General features: G+C 40.6%; 2 protein-coding genes across 2 annotated transcripts; both read right to left on the bottom strand.

The window, feature by feature from the left end:
* Positions 1-824: 824 nt before the first annotated feature.
* On the bottom strand, positions 825-5,283 carry LOC117262734 (DNA polymerase III PolC-type-like). The gene is made up of 3 exons (XM_033635834.2): positions 4,933-5,283; positions 4,661-4,712; positions 825-1,643 (listed from the first exon to the last, which is right to left on the bottom strand). The coding sequence occupies exons 2-3, from the start codon at positions 4,710-4,712 to the stop codon at positions 1,108-1,110; spliced, it is 588 nt and encodes a 195-aa protein (XP_033491725.2). The 5' UTR covers positions 4,933-5,283; the 3' UTR covers positions 825-1,107.
* Positions 5,284-8,365: 3,082 nt separating this feature from the next.
* Positions 8,366-15,812, bottom strand: LOC144463449 (DNA polymerase III PolC-type-like). Its single transcript, XM_078167733.1, has 3 exons — positions 15,673-15,812; positions 15,443-15,488; positions 8,366-10,394 (listed from the first exon to the last, which is right to left on the bottom strand). The coding sequence occupies exons 2-3, from the start codon at positions 15,486-15,488 to the stop codon at positions 9,841-9,843; spliced, it is 600 nt and encodes a 199-aa protein (XP_078023859.1). The 5' UTR covers positions 15,673-15,812; the 3' UTR covers positions 8,366-9,840.
* Positions 15,813-16,495: the final 683 nt, after the last annotated feature.

Raw genomic sequence — 16,495 nt, 5'->3', positions numbered from 1 at the left:
GGTTGGTGGACATACCAACACTGGTTATACTTATATATTTTGTAAAGAAACAAAAAAAACTTATTATACAGTATGTGCCAATACTTAAAGAGGACATGAAACACTAAACATAGTTATCATAATTTAAAGAGGGTCTCTCGCCCTAAAAAGATAATTTTAGTTTAAACACTGAAAATGAAAGGAATCTCAAAATCCTGTCATTTAATGTACAATAACATTAAGTATTAGCCTACTGTTAAGAGGAATATTTCGATGATACCATTCATATTTTGTAACAAAAACTTTACTTGTAGTCTAATTCTCCTCTTCCACATGCAGTTAATTGGATTATATGAAGTCTTAAAACATACATGATTTCAATGGCTTTAGGTTTTTTTGTACTGGTTTTAATATTTTAGTATTTTATCATCTTATTTTATGTATGTAATTGTTCTTACTGGTGTTTATCTGTTTTATATATGTGTACATTTTATATTGCTATATATTTGTGTGTCAGTCTTTTATTTTGTACAGTGCTTTGGTCAACTGTGGTTATTTTCAAATATGCTATATGAATAAACATGATTTGATTTGATATTACTGGGCAGTTCCACATGTCATAAACCCAATTTCTTATTCTACATAATTTTTCCTAGTTTTTTTAAAAATCTTTTCCCCTTTGTATATATTACACCATTGAGAATATTCCTTTAAGTTCATTCTTGAACAAATGTGAAGGATTCCCTCGCGTTCACAAGAACGGGACGGATGGAGAACCTAAAACATGATGCCTTCGGTCGGGGCTATCACCGGCACAGAGGCATAAAAAAAAAAAAAAAACAAAGTTGTGTGTAAGAATCAAATGGAAGTTTAATGGTTATTGTAGGAAAACTGTGCTACAATTTACTGGAAAGACAAAACAGTACAACACGTTTGTGTACGACACATTACAGTACATAGACAACACTAAACAAATTACACAATATGGAATTGACATTTCTGTCAGTTTGGGTCCAGTTTGGGGTGTAACATGCATCATTTGTCTCCCATCACAAGAACCTGGATCTATGCATCATTTCATTTTTTTCTAATGGTCATAAATATCATCCATCTTCTCTGTAGCTTATCTTAAAATAGGTAGGTTGACAGAGTAACTCTGGAGACGTTCCATTTGGTGGGACTCCATGAGTTGAACAGCTCCTGCAACATCGTGGCGTCCTCCACTGCATTGTGTGCCTCGTAGGTCCTCCCCAGGAAGTGGCGCACCATGTACTGCTGAGAATGACTGCTCAGATTGCGATACAGGTTCTTGCTTAGCAGGAAGGTATCCACGAACCCAGACACCACCTGTTGGAACTCCTGGTGTAGGGAGAGCCTTCGCAGCACCCTGGTGAGCACAGGTGCATCGAACCGCTTTGCACTGTGGGCCGCCAACAGCACGGGGCAGCGGAATGAGCGCAGGAAGCTGATGAAGGACGTGAGAGCATCAACAAGAGGAACGGTGTCCACAGATTTCCCGTGGAGAAACAGGGAGCCATCAGTGACCGTGAAACCAGTCACCTGTCTGGCGCTCTCAGTGAGGGGGCGGCGGGGGAGGGTGTAGACATTAAAGACCCTCTCTCCACAGATGGCTGACACCTGGATGATGTCACACACAGCAGTGTCTGAAAGCAGAGAAGGGATGGATTACAGAAGGGAAAAGAGAAAAAGAAAATATAAATAAATGTAGTTTATAATCTCAGAGATCTGAGTGACGTAGGAGTGGCTGACGACAAGATATACCATGAGGAGATATAGATTTATCTGCTCCTGCTTCTGCTCCACCAACACATTCTCACTTCTATCACGGTCATTTGCCGAAGAAATAACCCATTAATTTATATTTTCATGCATTTTGCAACCAACACCTGAGGGTTTATCTAATACCTGGAACAATCATCGCTGCCCCATAAGGTTCTTAAGCAATGCAAACATTCTCCACTACTCTGGTAAATAGGAGGAACCTTACGGTGCTTTCAGACCTAGAGTTGTCTCCTTTGGTCTGAATCAGGGACTAATTTTGTTACAAAGTTTTATAATTGCCTAGAGTTGGTTTGTGTTCTCACAGCAGCATTTACAAGTGGACCAGGTCAAATGCCTTGTGTGAGAAAGCTGCTCTTGATTGGTCAGAATTTCCATGCGGGAAAAATCCAGGAAGTAAACCAAACGTTGAAGTAGAGTACACTTGCAAGATAAATGTGACACTTTCTAATGTCACAATGGAGGGACAACTACGCAGGTTGATTTTAGCGCTGCTCATCGTGGACTATATTGCTGTCATTGTTCATTTTAGTCAAACCATACAGTTTGAAAACGAGGCGCAGCTCCAACTAGAAAACAATGTTTTGATGCATTGGATGTGCTGAATGTGCATATTAAGGCAGTACAGGAGGAGGTGCACATTAATAATCCTCCAGGACTGTAACATGCTCATGTTTAACCCAAACAATGTGAATGAACAATGAACACGTTCTCACCATAAACGAACCGCACCAGAGTTCGTTTGTAACCGGACTGACACCACTTCAAGAAGTTCTCGGCCTGGTTGTTTTGGTGCACACCTGATTGTGATTGCTGTGTTCACACCTGCCCAAATGAACCGCACTTAGGGGGCAAACAAACTTGAGTTTGATTGAACTGAACCAAACAGGGCAGGTGTGAACGCACCCTTAAATGTGACTTGGCAATGAAAGATATTTCTATATTTCATGAGGTCTTACAGTGGTGCAGGAATGAGACATAAAACCCTCGCAAGGGCTAACTAGAATAACATCTTTTATAGTTTCCTTGTCCAGTATCAGGTTTCAATGGACACCCTGCAGCCAATCAGAATCGAGTATTCAGCCAGACGTGACATCCTGCTAAATGTGAGATCATGCGTGCAGCCACCGAGTCATTCAACACAAAGTCAAAACCACAGACTCAGGAACTTCGCTTTAAAGTTACAGTGAAAATCTTCCTCTTAACATCTGGTTTCAGCCACACTGTTCCTTCAAAGGTTTTGACATGAAGGGTAATTTTGACAGACATATCTAACAACCAGGTCTGCAACTAATTTTCATCATGTATTAATCTGCAATCTCAATTTCTACATTAATCATTTAGGATTTAAAATATCAGAAAACACTGAAAAATATCCATCACAATTCCACACAATCCTCATAGTCTCTGAATCCATTGTTAAAATACATATATTGATTTAAAGAGGCCCCGAGGAGTCTGTGGCCGTGCAGTTGCTGGTTTTGAATCCGCCCTTAAATCTTGCCAAGCTCACAGGGCTCTGTATTTAATATTTTAGAATATGTACTGTTTGATCATTTAATCTGTAGGTTGCAACTCTCATACAAATCTGTCATGTAGGAGTGGCATCCTGTGGCAGCAGCATGAACAGCATGTCTGTTAAGTTTGTGGTTTGGCACGTACATGTCCCCTGTGTTGTAATCTTGGTTCAGAGTTTGATGCCAGCCAAGTCTTGCTGCACCCTTTTCTAACTAAACGAGACAGATGCAAATGTGAGATTTGAAACCTATGAAATAGAAACTGAAACACACTCTTTCATGTTTGGGTTGGGCTCTAAAAAAACTTTATAAATTGTCAGCAGATACCTGTATCTCCTCAGGGACCAAATTATTGTCATTACTGTTCAAGTCATCTGTGAGTAATAGAAGGAAGGTTAAGTCTTGTTGATGCTTAGGCTGCCCCTGACTAAGAATTTTCCTACTTGACCAATAGTCATCTTTTAGGAACATTAGTCGACTAGTTGCCCACATGTTTATGATATTAATGTAATTATTAAATGATATATTTTGGGCAGGGCAACACAATGATTTGAGTTGAAGGTGTGAGGGAGAATAGTATCAGTAACATTGTTAACACTGTGCTACATTACAGAGAAATACAAAACCATACTAATGAACCTTCATTAATATAGGCCTATATTTTATCTACAAGTGCACGTCACACACTGAGCGAGCCACCTGTTAATGACGCTGTGGGCTAATGGGCATGTAGCTACTTCCATGTTTCAGATGATACGTCATGTTTGCAGTCGACCAATGAAGATGAGTTTACATATCACCTTGGGTTCGTCCTTCACCTTCTCAAAATGATCCCACACTTTGGATTTCCTGCCCGACATGTTATTAACTAGCCTGTGGAATAACCACAGGCACCAGCCCTGGAAATTAACCTGACTCCTGTCTGACTGCTGAGCGTGGACACTTCCTGTGTCTGTCCTTTCAAAATAAATTCCCACATGGTCCAGTCATATAGGTTTGGATTTATTTTGACAAGGCGCAGCTCCTAATAGAGTTTAATTTTTTTTGTTTGTTTTTTTCTTCTGTTACTAAGCGACCAATGAAATCTTACTGACTAATGCCCTTTCTGGTCGACTAACGTTTGGTCGACTATTAGGGGGCAGCCCTAGTTGATTCAAAAGTGTCCCAACTGACCCCGCTCTCCCCTATTTCTGAGATCAAATATAAACCTCTGAGCCCATTAAAAGAACATAAAAATATAAGTAAATATTTTTTAAAAAAGTGCACAATATACCACTGACTGTCATCTAATAAGGTAAATAAAGGGTAATATTTCATCTGAGAGTGATAAAGTGATAAGCAGACAAACATTATATCAGTGTTACCTAATCCAGTGGTCTCCAGGTCAAAGAAAACGATTGTTTTGTTGTCAGACATCTGCAAAAATTTAAAGAGACAGACATTTGAACATGAACTAGTACACCCCATAGTCATGTCTGATAATTCTGACAATACATTAAAAATATTTACAACATCTTTTACAATTTCAGCTATAAATTTAAAGTTAAAAGTTATTTTGAACTAGTTGATAAAGGAAAAAAAAAAAGTTTGAACCATAGAAACAGACTGACATCTTATTTCTGTGGTCAGAACTCACCGTGGACAGTTTGAGGTGCCGTCAGCTGAGCTGTGTGACAGGTCTCATGTGAAGCCAGCTGCGGGTATCCCGGGTATCTTCACGTCATTTACGACTCATCCGGAGGGAGGGAGTCAACAGGTGACTCAGTGCCGCATCAATTCAAAACCTACACTGAACCCGAGTTTCATTTAAGTGGAAAAGAAACTGGACGTTTTTGATCTCTTTGTGATGAAGTCACCTCCCTGCTCAGCTGTGTTGCTCTGATCGGTCACCTGACAACAAGGTCGCAGTAAACCGCAAACAAAAGGAATTTCTCTGTGGAGGTGGAAACTTCCCTGCTGTTCGTTCAGTTTCACTTTTGACCCGCTGGTTGACGGAACTGTTGCGGTAACCGTCACGTGCAACGTATGAGAATGAAACTTAAGTTTGATAATTAATTCATTACAAAAAACAAACCAACAGAATAAATACAGTGGCGAAAATAAAAATCAAATAAAAATAAATTCAAACATTTCAAAAGTGGGGCCTATATAAACAGAAACAAGATACGACTTTGAAAATAGATAAATAGAATTGAAAATAAATAAATAAAATAGGTACTTAGGCATACTTTGTGTCTCCACAGTTGTGAAGTTGCTGTCATGACCACAGCAGTGCAGCTGTCTCTCCGTTGTGTCCCCAGCCACCAACACACCTGCTGTCAGTCAGCTCATCACCTCTGCAGGCTCCCAGCTCACCACACATCTGGCTACAACCACTGTTTTTTTGAAGGGCAGGTGCTCAAGTGGAAAAAAGGGCATCCCTTCCACAATTTATTTATTTATTTATTTATTCATTTATTGTGCACACACAAAGTGCACCCTGCCGGAGGTTCCTATGTAGCAGCACCAGAGGGTTTCTTCAGCTTGAGGCACATACAATACATGTGTGCACAGTGATGAGCAGGGAAATGTCTGTCTAGCTTATGTGTGATGTGTCTAAATATATATCCATACAGCTACTACTGATTTTAAGGGGTTTATAAAAAAATATTTTAAAATATATACATAGGCCTATAGCTCCACATTTCATTTATTTATATGAGGAAAAACTAAACAAAGTTCAGTCATGAACACTTTAGTAAATGTAACTTTATTTCCATTTGCAGTGTTATATTTGGAGGTATGGCTGCCTTTCCTCAGGCCTACGTAGAAAGCCTTAAGGCAGACAGAGCACACCAGTCTGCCCTTCCACGTGCAAATAAGGAAAGCCTGAGACAGAGAGAGCAAACCTCAAACCTCCCTGCCCTTCCATGTGCCTACATGAAAAGCCTAAGGCAGGGAGATCAGCAGCAAAGACCCCTGGGAACAGAACAGAGCAGCATCAATGACAAACAGAAATGACATTGATAAGTCAGACACAGCATGAAAAGGAGGAGCTGGGGTGGAGGCAGGTTGCAAAGCAGCTTGCAGAGGAAGCAGCAACAGTAGGCAGGCCAGAGCAGTTAATTTTATCCCAATTCAAGTTAGTGAAGTCCTAAACAGGAGTAGCTGGCTCTGCCGGCGTAAGTCTCTAGTGTGCCTGCTCTCTGGACTGCACAGTGCGGAAGCAGTGCCGATCATTGCTTAATTTTCATATGTGGCAGGTGGACCATTTTGGCCTCACACGGCACTGAGCGGCTTTCATAGAAATGAACAGGGTCACTGCTCCAGCACTCTATCCAGGTCTCTTAATACACCCATGGCTTTTGCTTATCATTCGCCGTGTCTGACACCGATTCAACATGCTGAATCACCTGAAAAAGCTGACAAGGGTTGACGATGGCCAATGGTGCGGGACACACCCCAAAGACTATAGCGACAGATGCTCTCCAACGGCCCAACACTGGTGGTGTGTCAGGGTCTTAAAAGGTACAATCGTGAAATGGGGGGACAGAGTCGTCTCGCCTTTAAGCCGGCATTGGAGGTAGTAACTGCACCGCAATGATGTTTGTATAAGCAGGACAGCTGGATGGCACAGGTGAGACGTTTTGACAATGTGTTATGTGTGTAAGCCACTGTGGGAGATTTAAAAAGTAGCTGATAGCAGTTAGCAACTAACTCAAAGCAGAACAGTGGCTGACAATGTCCACAAATTGGGAAAACAACAAGCTCCTAACTCTCTGAGCAGAGGATGAAATCAGCCACCATATAACAGAAACAGTAAATGACGGAAATGAATGATGTTATTTCCATATTTTGCTATTGTTATTGTTTATCACTGCCGAGGTGTGTTATACGTCACACTGGAGGCCGATGCCATTGTGTTACAGGTCATGCCTCATTCGATTCCATGATGCCAGCATGCTGTGTAAAGTTACAGACTGATGTGGCATGATGTCGCTGTTATGTGGTTCTGTGTAAAAATGCAAAAGCGGCACAAAGATGGGACTTCGTAGCGGCCCTATAGTGCAACCCTGTTTAAAATATCAATCTGTTTAACAACCAGAGAGAACATGATGAGAACAAAACTGCGAAGAAAAGGTCAGGTTTTTTTAATGCTTTATTTTCCAATACTCTGGTAATGAAAACACATTAACATGATACAATAATGCTGAAATGCAAATTCCAAAAGGTATTTAAATATGGAAAAAATAATCAGACAGGGACAGCCCATTTCAAATATCAAGTAATGCTGATGTAAAAAACATCATGTGGACTAACTTCGAGTTCTGCCCAAGGCTGTATGTTCTCAGTGCTCAGTTGCACAATTTTTGAGTGTCAGAGAGCTCATCTGCTGCTTGTGGATCAGAGTAGATTGTAGTGTATATTTATGTAGAAATATAGATTTTTATTTTATTTTATTTTTTTTATCTATTTTTCTATGCATTTTTATATTATTATTTTATTTATTTATTTGAAGAAAAAATGTCCTCCTCGTGTATGTTTATTAATGCTCGGTGACTGCTTATGTTGCAAAAGAGTAAAAAAGTTCAAGAGAATAATAATGTTTTAAAAAAAAATGATAATTGTTTTAAATACAATAAAATAAAGTTTTTCTAAAGGCAGAAGAGAGAGTACCTGCTTTAAACACATTTAGGAATGATGAGCCTTTGTTTGACTTTCAGTTAAAAAGAAGCAGTCTGTGAAGTGAACGCTACAGCATTCATCTGCAGAGTTGTGATCTTGCAATTTGGGGATGGGATACCAAAACTGCCAATGTGAAATCAGGTGCTATGATGAGTTTATAAATATGCAAAAAAATATTAGTTCCCAGTAGTTATTGAGGGAGCTACATGCCCAAAACGTGTCCTATTGCGGCTGGGCTGTGGTTACACCTCGGACAGCCAGGATCTGCTCTGGAAAACAGTCTGGCAAATGCATCCCTTGAGTAATACAGACAGTGAGGTACTTTAAATTGATTTAAGCCGCGTCATATATGCAGTTAGAAGGTGTGTATACAAGTTAAACTGTCTCGTCAAGCATTATCAGAATTTTTGTTTTATTTTAGGATATCTGTTTTAGTTAAGTCAAGTCAAACTTTATTTATAAAGCACATTTAAAAACAACCTCAGTTGACCAAAGTGCTGTACAGTTATTGAAATATAAAATAATCATACACAAATATCATAATAAATAAAACAAAGGAAATAGTAAAGGCTCAATTTAAAAAACTAAAAATTAGATTAAAAAAGGGAAAATAAAAGAGTAAAAAGAGTAAAAAGAGTAATTACTGTGTCAGTGTGTCAATCATAGAGACATGTTTCTTGTCAAAGGGATCCGATTCCAAAATAACGTCTGGTTGGTTTCTGGGTGGTGGGTAAGGAAATGAGGGGGATCTTTTGTTTTTTTCTTGACCCCTAAAAAATGGGGTCTGGATATGTTATGGTTTGTAGTAAGTGCTTCAAAGGAGGTAAATGTATTGTCTTTAAATAAATCACAAAAAAACTCCAGTCTCTTTCTATGCCAATATTAATATGCATCATTTAACACAGATGGTGAGAGGAAATGGTTATTTGTTACAGGAAAAAGCCCGCTTGCCTATCTCAGTCCAAAATACCTCCCTAACTGCAACCATACCTTCAGCGAAGCTTTTATCACCGGGTTTGTTAACTGTACTTTACAGTTATGTGGTAGTGGAGAGGTGAGTATCATTAGAGAAATGGATAACAGTTCCATATAAACCCAATCTGGGCCCTGTTTACAGACCCTTTTACTGTTAGTAAACAGCATGAAGTTTATTGGTGGGCGGGGCTTAGCTGGAGGTGAAACAATTCTCCACAGACATTAGCCAGCACAAGTTAGCAACTTCTGTTGGCGTGTTTTGGACAATGGAGGGAGATGATGTGAGTGGTGCATTCAGGAATATTCACTGCAAGTGTCAGAGAGCACTCTGGCATGAACTGGACCTTTCGTAAATTTTGAGTGTTGTCTGAATGTACTGTTTGGTTATTCAGAGCACCACACTCTGGGCACTCTATGTCAAGAGACGGAGCAGCAGAGCATCAAGCGGAGTAAATGTATGATTAACTTAACTATTGGTTAATTCATGTAGAAATATAACGCTCCGTTTCTTCAACTGACAGGGCTCTCATTTTAGTATAGAGCATCAGACTGAATTCATGAACACACCATGTCAGGTCACTCACTCTCCGGGACCGCCAGCTTTACCTGAATAAGTAAACACTGACCAACAGGACCACCGTCATCTTTACTATATTAATGCAGCCTACTAGTAAAATTGGTAATGCTGACCATTTTGTGAAATCTTGTTTTGTTTGTTCCAGTAGTGTTTTAAAGTTATGGTTGTATAACTCCCGTATTGTATAAGTGACTTTGATTCCAAGGTAGGTAAATGCCTTACTTTCAAGGGGAAGTCAGAGTAGTCTTTGTCCATTTGGTTCATTGGAAAGGTCAGTTTTTAAATGGAATATTTTTTTTTGTGGACAGTTTTATTTTGTTTGTTTTTTTAAAGCTCTTTAAAAATTTTGGGGTCATGCAGGTATCTATCAAGACTTCCAAACTCTTGACTCCATGAGTTGAACAACTCCTGCTGTATCATGGCGTCCTTCGGCGTGGGGACATTGTAGTCTTCTCCCAGGCAGTGCTCCACCAGAGTCTGAAGCCGATGATTGGGCAGATCAGGATAGAGCTCCTTGCCTAGTGGCAACATATCCACAAACCCAGATACCACCCGCTGGAACTGATGCCAGAGGGAGAACATATCCAACAGTCTGGTGAGTATGGGTGCACCAAACCGCTTTGCACTGTGGGCCACCAGCAGCACGGGGCGGCGGGGGCGGCCGCTGCGACAGGAGCGCAGGAAGTTGATGAAGGAGGTAAGAGCATAAAATAAGGCGACGGTGTCTACAGGTCTCCCGTTGAGAACCAGGCGGCCATCATTGATGGTGAAACCTGTCAGCTCTGTGGCTCTTTGATTGATGGGGCACCCGGGGAGGGTGAAGAACTTTAATTCCCTCTCTCCACAGACAGCTGACAACTGGGTGATGTGACACTGCTGGCCTGAAAAGTAGAGACGAGATGGATTAAAGGAGGAAAAGAGAAAAAGAAAATATAAATAAATGTAGATTTCAAATTATTAAACTGGTCAACACATTCTCACTCCAACCTCGTCTCATTTTGACGCTTTGGTCATGGACTTCCCATGTCCACATATGACATGAAAGGTACCCTGGGTGTGTTGGATGTTCACGTTCTGGGACACCATGTCAAGTTCTACCTCTTACATGCATTGTATTCTTTCAAAATACACAGGAAATTTAACGTTTACGTACAGTCTCTTTCAAGATCAATGCACTACATCGGTACAACACTGTGAATTGACTTTTTTTTCCTTCAACACACATGGTTAGGTTGAGGAAAAAAGAAGAGGGTTTGGCTCTATAATCTTACAGGATGCGAACACTGCTCTCTCGGGAGAGGGTTGTTGATTGTTGGACCCATCCACCACCCCTCCTGTCTATAAAGGCAATCGGTCGCATATCATGCTAACATTAAAGGACGCCTTTTTTTGTCGGTCTCTGAAGCCGCAAGTAACTGCCCACACATTGGATTTCGATGACTTCGGAGTGAGACCATGCTCAACTGGTTATGTGCTGGACTATTTCTGGGAGCCAGGCTGGCCACTCTCCCAGCCTCCATTCTTTGTGCTAAGCTAACTGACCGTCAGTTAAAATTTAGTTTACTTTAGCATACATATAAATTACATTTGAAGAACAAGGTCTTTTTGTCAAAATCTTGTGATGTGATCTGCTGATAGTTGTGGTTTCAGAATGAAGCATCTTTTTGAATTTCTTGCTGGGTGGCGCTCTCTGTTCGTCTGTGCAGCCATTAAGAACGTTTTCTATCTTGACATCTTGCCAAATGTGTGATGATAATGCATGCAGCCACTGAGTCATTTAACACAAAGTCAAAACCACAGACCCAGGAAACTTCAATTAAAGTTACAATAAAATCCGTCCTCTCAGCGTCCGGTCTCAGCCACACTGTTCCGTCAAAGGTTTGAGACCCGCCTACTTGAACAGGAAGGAAGTAACAGCTTCCTTCCTGTTCAAGTTAACCTAATACCTGGAACAATCATTGCTGCCTCATCAGGTTCTTATGCAATGTAAATGTTGTTCACTACTCTGTTAAATCGGACGAACTCTAGATGTGACTTGGCAACGGAAGATATTTCTAGTCCTCCGAGCTCTTAGAGCGGTGAAGGAATGAGACATAAAACCCGGAAATGAGTTAGCATTTCAGCACCTCCAGTTCACTCGCAAGGACTAACTAGAATAATAATATCTTTTATAGTTTCCTTGTCCAGTATCAGGTTTCAATGGACACCCTGCAGCCAATTACAATGAAATCTCAGCATCTGGTTTCAGCCACACTGTTCGTTCAAAGGTTTTGACAGTAACTTTGAAAGACGTACTTTACAACCAGGTCTGCAGCCAATTTCCATTATGAATTAATCTGTCACCTTCATTTTTCAATCAATCAATTAATCATTTCGGCTTTAAAATGTCAGAAAACACTGAAACACATCCATCACAATTTCACACAATCCTCATAGTCTCTGAATCCATTGTTAATATACATATATTGATTTAAAGAGGCCCCGAGGGGTCTGTGGCCGTGCAGTTGCTATTCTGCAGGTTGCAACTTTCATATAAATCTGTCATGTAGGCGTGGCATCCTGTGGAGTGCCTCTGTTCAGTTTGTGGTTTGGCACTGACATCGTCTATGTTGTAATCTTCATGATTCAAAGTCTAATGCCAAGTCATGCCTCAAGACAGATGCATCTGTGAAATTAGAAACCAATAAAAGTAGAAGGTGAAACACACTCTTATTACTCTATCCTCCTTCTGACATAACGACTCCCTACTTTTATCTAGAAACTAACAATTAGTTTGTTCTTCTCTGTTTGCTAACATTCATGTCTTACTACTGCATGTCACTACCTTGGCTTTTGAGGTAAACTGTAATTTGTGATATTGGGCTTTTTAAATCAATGTAGAAAAATTGGTCCACACTTTTGTTACCTCTAGGCTGGATTACTGTAACTCCCTATTATCAGGTAGCTCTAATAAGTCTTTAAAAGCTCCGCAGCAGCACGTGTAATAACAGGAACTAAGAAACGAGATCATACTTTTCCTGTTTTAGTTTCTCTGCACTGGCTCCTGTAAAATCCAGATTTGAATTTAAAATCCTACTCCTAACTTACAAAGCTCTGAGAACGCAGGGTTACTCGTGGTCCCTAAAGTTACCAAAAGTAGATCAGGAGCCAGAGCCTTCAGCTATCAGGCTCCTCTCCTGTGGAATCATCTTCCTGTTACGGTCCAGGAGGCAGACACCGTCTCCACATTTAAGACTAGACTTAAGACTTTCCTCTTTGATAAAGCTTATAGTTAGGGCTGGCTCAGGCTTGCCTTGTACCAGCCCCTAGTTAGGCTGAGTTAAGGCCCAAACATACAGTACAGGCCAAAAGTTTGGACACACCTTCTCATTCAATGCGTTTTCTTTATTTTCATGACTATTTACATTGTAGATTCTCACTGAAGGCATCAAAACTATGAATGAACACATGTGGAGTTATGTACTTAACAAAAAAAGGTGAAATAACTGAAAACATGTTTTATATTCTAGTTTCTTCAAAATAGCCACCCTTTGCTCTGATTACTGCTTTGCACACTCTTGGCATTCTCTCCATGAGCTTCAAGAGGTAGTCACCTGAAATGGTTTCCACTTCACAGGTGTGCCTTATCAGGGTTAATTAGTGGAATTTCTTGCTTTATCAGTGGGGTTGGGACCATCAGTTGTGTTGTGCAGAAGTCAGGTTAATACACAGCCGACAGCCCTATTGGACAACTGTTAAAATTCATATTATGGCAAGAACCAATCAGCTAACTAAAGAAAAACCAGTGGCCATCATTACTTTAAGACATGAAGGTCAGTCAGTCCGGAAAATTGCAAAAACTTTAAATGTGTCCCCAAGTGGAGTCGCAAAAACCATCAAGCGCTACAACCAAACTGGCACACATGAGGACCGACCCAGGAAAGGAAGACCAAGAGTCACCTCTGCTTCTGAGGATAAGTTCATCCGAGTCACCAGCCTCAGAAATCGCAAGTTAACAGCAGCTCAGATCAGAGACCAGATGAATGCCACACAGAGTTCTAGCAGCAGACCCATCTCTAGAACAACTGTTAAGAGGAGACTGCGCCAATCAGGCCTTCATGGTCAAATAGCTGCTAGGAAACCACTGCTAAGGAGAGGCAACAAGCAGAAGAGATTTGTTTGGGCCAAGAAACACAAGGAATGGACATTAGACCAGTGGAAATCTGTGCTTTGGTCTGATGAGTCCAAATTTGAGATCTTTGGTTCCAACCGCCGTGTCTTTGTGAGATGCAGAAAAGGTGAACGGATGGATTCCACATGCCTGGTTCCCACTGTGAAGCATGGAGGAGGAGGTGTGATGGTGTGGGGGTGTTTTGCTGGTGACACTGTTGGGGATTTATTCAAAATTGAAGGCACACTGAACCAGCATGGCTACCACAGCATCCTGCAGCGACATGCCATCCCATCCGGTTTGCGTTTAGTTGGACCATCATTTATTTTTCAACAGGACAATGACCCCAAACACACCTCCAGGCTGTGTAAGGGCTATTTGACCAAGAAGGAGAGTGATGGAGTGCTGTGGCAGATGACCTGGCCTCCACAGTCACCGGACCTGAACCCAATCCAGATGGTTTGGGGTGAGCTGGACTGCAGAGTGAAGGCAAAGGGGCCAACAAGTGCTAAACACCTCTGGGAACTCCTTCAAGACTGTTGGAAAACCATTTCAGGTGACTACCTCTTGAAGCTCATGGAGAGAATGCCAAGAGTGTGCAAAGCAGTAATCAGAGCAAAGGGTGGCTATTTTGAAGAAACTAGAATATAAAACATGTTTTCAGTTATTTCACCTTTTTTTGTTAAGTACATAACTCCACATGTGTTCATTCATAGTTTTGATGCCTTCAGTGAGAATCTACAATGTAAATAGTCATGAAAATAAAGAAAACGCATTGAATGAGAAGGTGTGTCCAAACTTTTGGCCTGTACTGTACTCGGGCGGAACGTACACGGAGCAGACTCCGCGGAGGTCCGCCCGGACTAAAAGCAGACGTCTGCAAGCCCTGTGCGCGCAAAGCTCAGATCAGACCAGTGTCACACAAAAGACTGCTCGGCATGTGTTTTTCACATCGCAGGGATTTTTCACGGACATTTTTACAGGAAACTACAACGCGGAAGTGTGCTTGACTATGGAAGCCCGAATGACATTCCTCCCGGAGTCTGCTCCGCTTATAGTACACCCGAGTCTGTGAGCACCTTTAGGACTAGTCTGGGGGACCTTCTATAATACACCTTCTCTCTCTCCTTAGTTTCTGAAAAGTTGGGTCTTCTTCACTTGCTAACAGTCATATCCTATTTCTGGATGTCACTAACTCAGCTTCTTCTCCGGAGCCTTTGTGCTCCACTGTCTCGCAGGTTAACTCATATCGCAGCGGTGCCTGGATAGTGTGACGTGGTTGTGTTGCTGTTGTGGTCCTGCCAGATGTCTCCTGCTGCAACTGTTATCATTAGTCATACTTCTACTATTATATACATATGATTATTGTCACATTTGTATACTATCATATATTAATATATACATACAACATATTGTACCACAATTACCATTATTATTATTATTATAATATTATTACTTAAATTAATGTTGTTGTAAGCTACTGTCATTACTGTCTGTCCTGCATCTCTCTCTGTCTCTGTCTCTCTCCTTCTGTCTCATTGTGTCATACGGATTACTGTTAATTTATTATGTTGATCTGTTCTGTACAACATCTATTGCACTCTTTTATTCTGTATTTTTGTTCTATGTTGTCTGTAACTCTGTTGCTGCCTCTCTCGGCCAGGACACTCTTGAAAAAGAGATATTTAATCTCATGAGGTTTTTCTGGTTAAATAAAGGTTAAGTAAAAGATAAAATAAGTATCAGTAAGCAGTCAACCAGACATAAGGTTAATCTTACCAAATCCAGTGGTCTGCAGGTCAAAGAAAACGATGGTTTCAGACATCTGCAAGAATTTAAAGAGACATTTGAACATGAACTAACACACTCTGTATAGTCATGATATTCCTGATAGTACATTAAAATATTCACAACAGTTAGTACTTACAATCTAAGTTTATATTAAAATTAGAAGTAAAGTTATTTTGAACATGATTAGTCGATAAAGAAATAAAAAAGGCTTTACTCACCGTGGACAGTTTGAGGTGCCGTCAACTGAGGTGTGAGAGAGATTTTATCTGAAGTCAACTGGAGTAATCCAGGTTATGTCTACGTCATTTACCGACTCATCCTGAAGAAGTCAAGAAGTGACTCAGTGTCACATCAATTCAAAACCCACACTGAACTCTGGTTTCATTTAAGTGGAAAAGAAACTGGACATTTTTTTCCTTCTTCTACAAAAATCTCCTCCCTGCTCAGTTGTACTGCCCTGCCTGAGCCCTGCTGTTGGTTTAGTTTCAGTTTTGACCCCTTAGCTGATGGAAAGTAAAATGTTGCATATGCGTCATGCAACTTATAAGAATGAAACTTAAGTTAAAAAAAAAACAAACCAAAAAAATATGAATAAACAAACAAAAAAATAGGATAAATACAGAGCTGAAAAGAAACAAGAAGATACAACTTTGAAAATAAATAAATAAACTAGATACTTAGGCATACTTTGTGTCTCCGCAGCTCTGAAGTTGCTCCCCCAGTACATACAGTAGATGTCATGACCGCAGTGGTTTCCAACGTGGGTCACGGTCCACAAGTGGCTCGCACGGCCATTCTGAATGGATGGCAAGTGACTTACAAAGATGTCAAGCTTGTAAAAAAACAAAACAAACAATCTTTAACACTGCCTCTACCAAACACTTTCGGTATGGTACCTTTGGCACCTTAATTTAAGGTTTTTAGTCTTAGTCATAACAAGACTGACCTAGCATAGCAGTTTTGTGTTTATATATGGGGTATTTATTGGAAACCCGGCAATCTCTAGAAGTATTCAGCTTATGTTGGCTGACAGACTCAACA

Source organism: Epinephelus lanceolatus, chromosome 5 (assembly GCF_041903045.1).
Source record: "Epinephelus lanceolatus isolate andai-2023 chromosome 5, ASM4190304v1, whole genome shotgun sequence".
In the NCBI taxonomy this organism is placed as follows: Eukaryota; Metazoa; Chordata; class Actinopteri; order Perciformes; family Serranidae; genus Epinephelus; species Epinephelus lanceolatus.
This window is presented reverse-complemented; position numbering and strand designations above follow the sequence as displayed.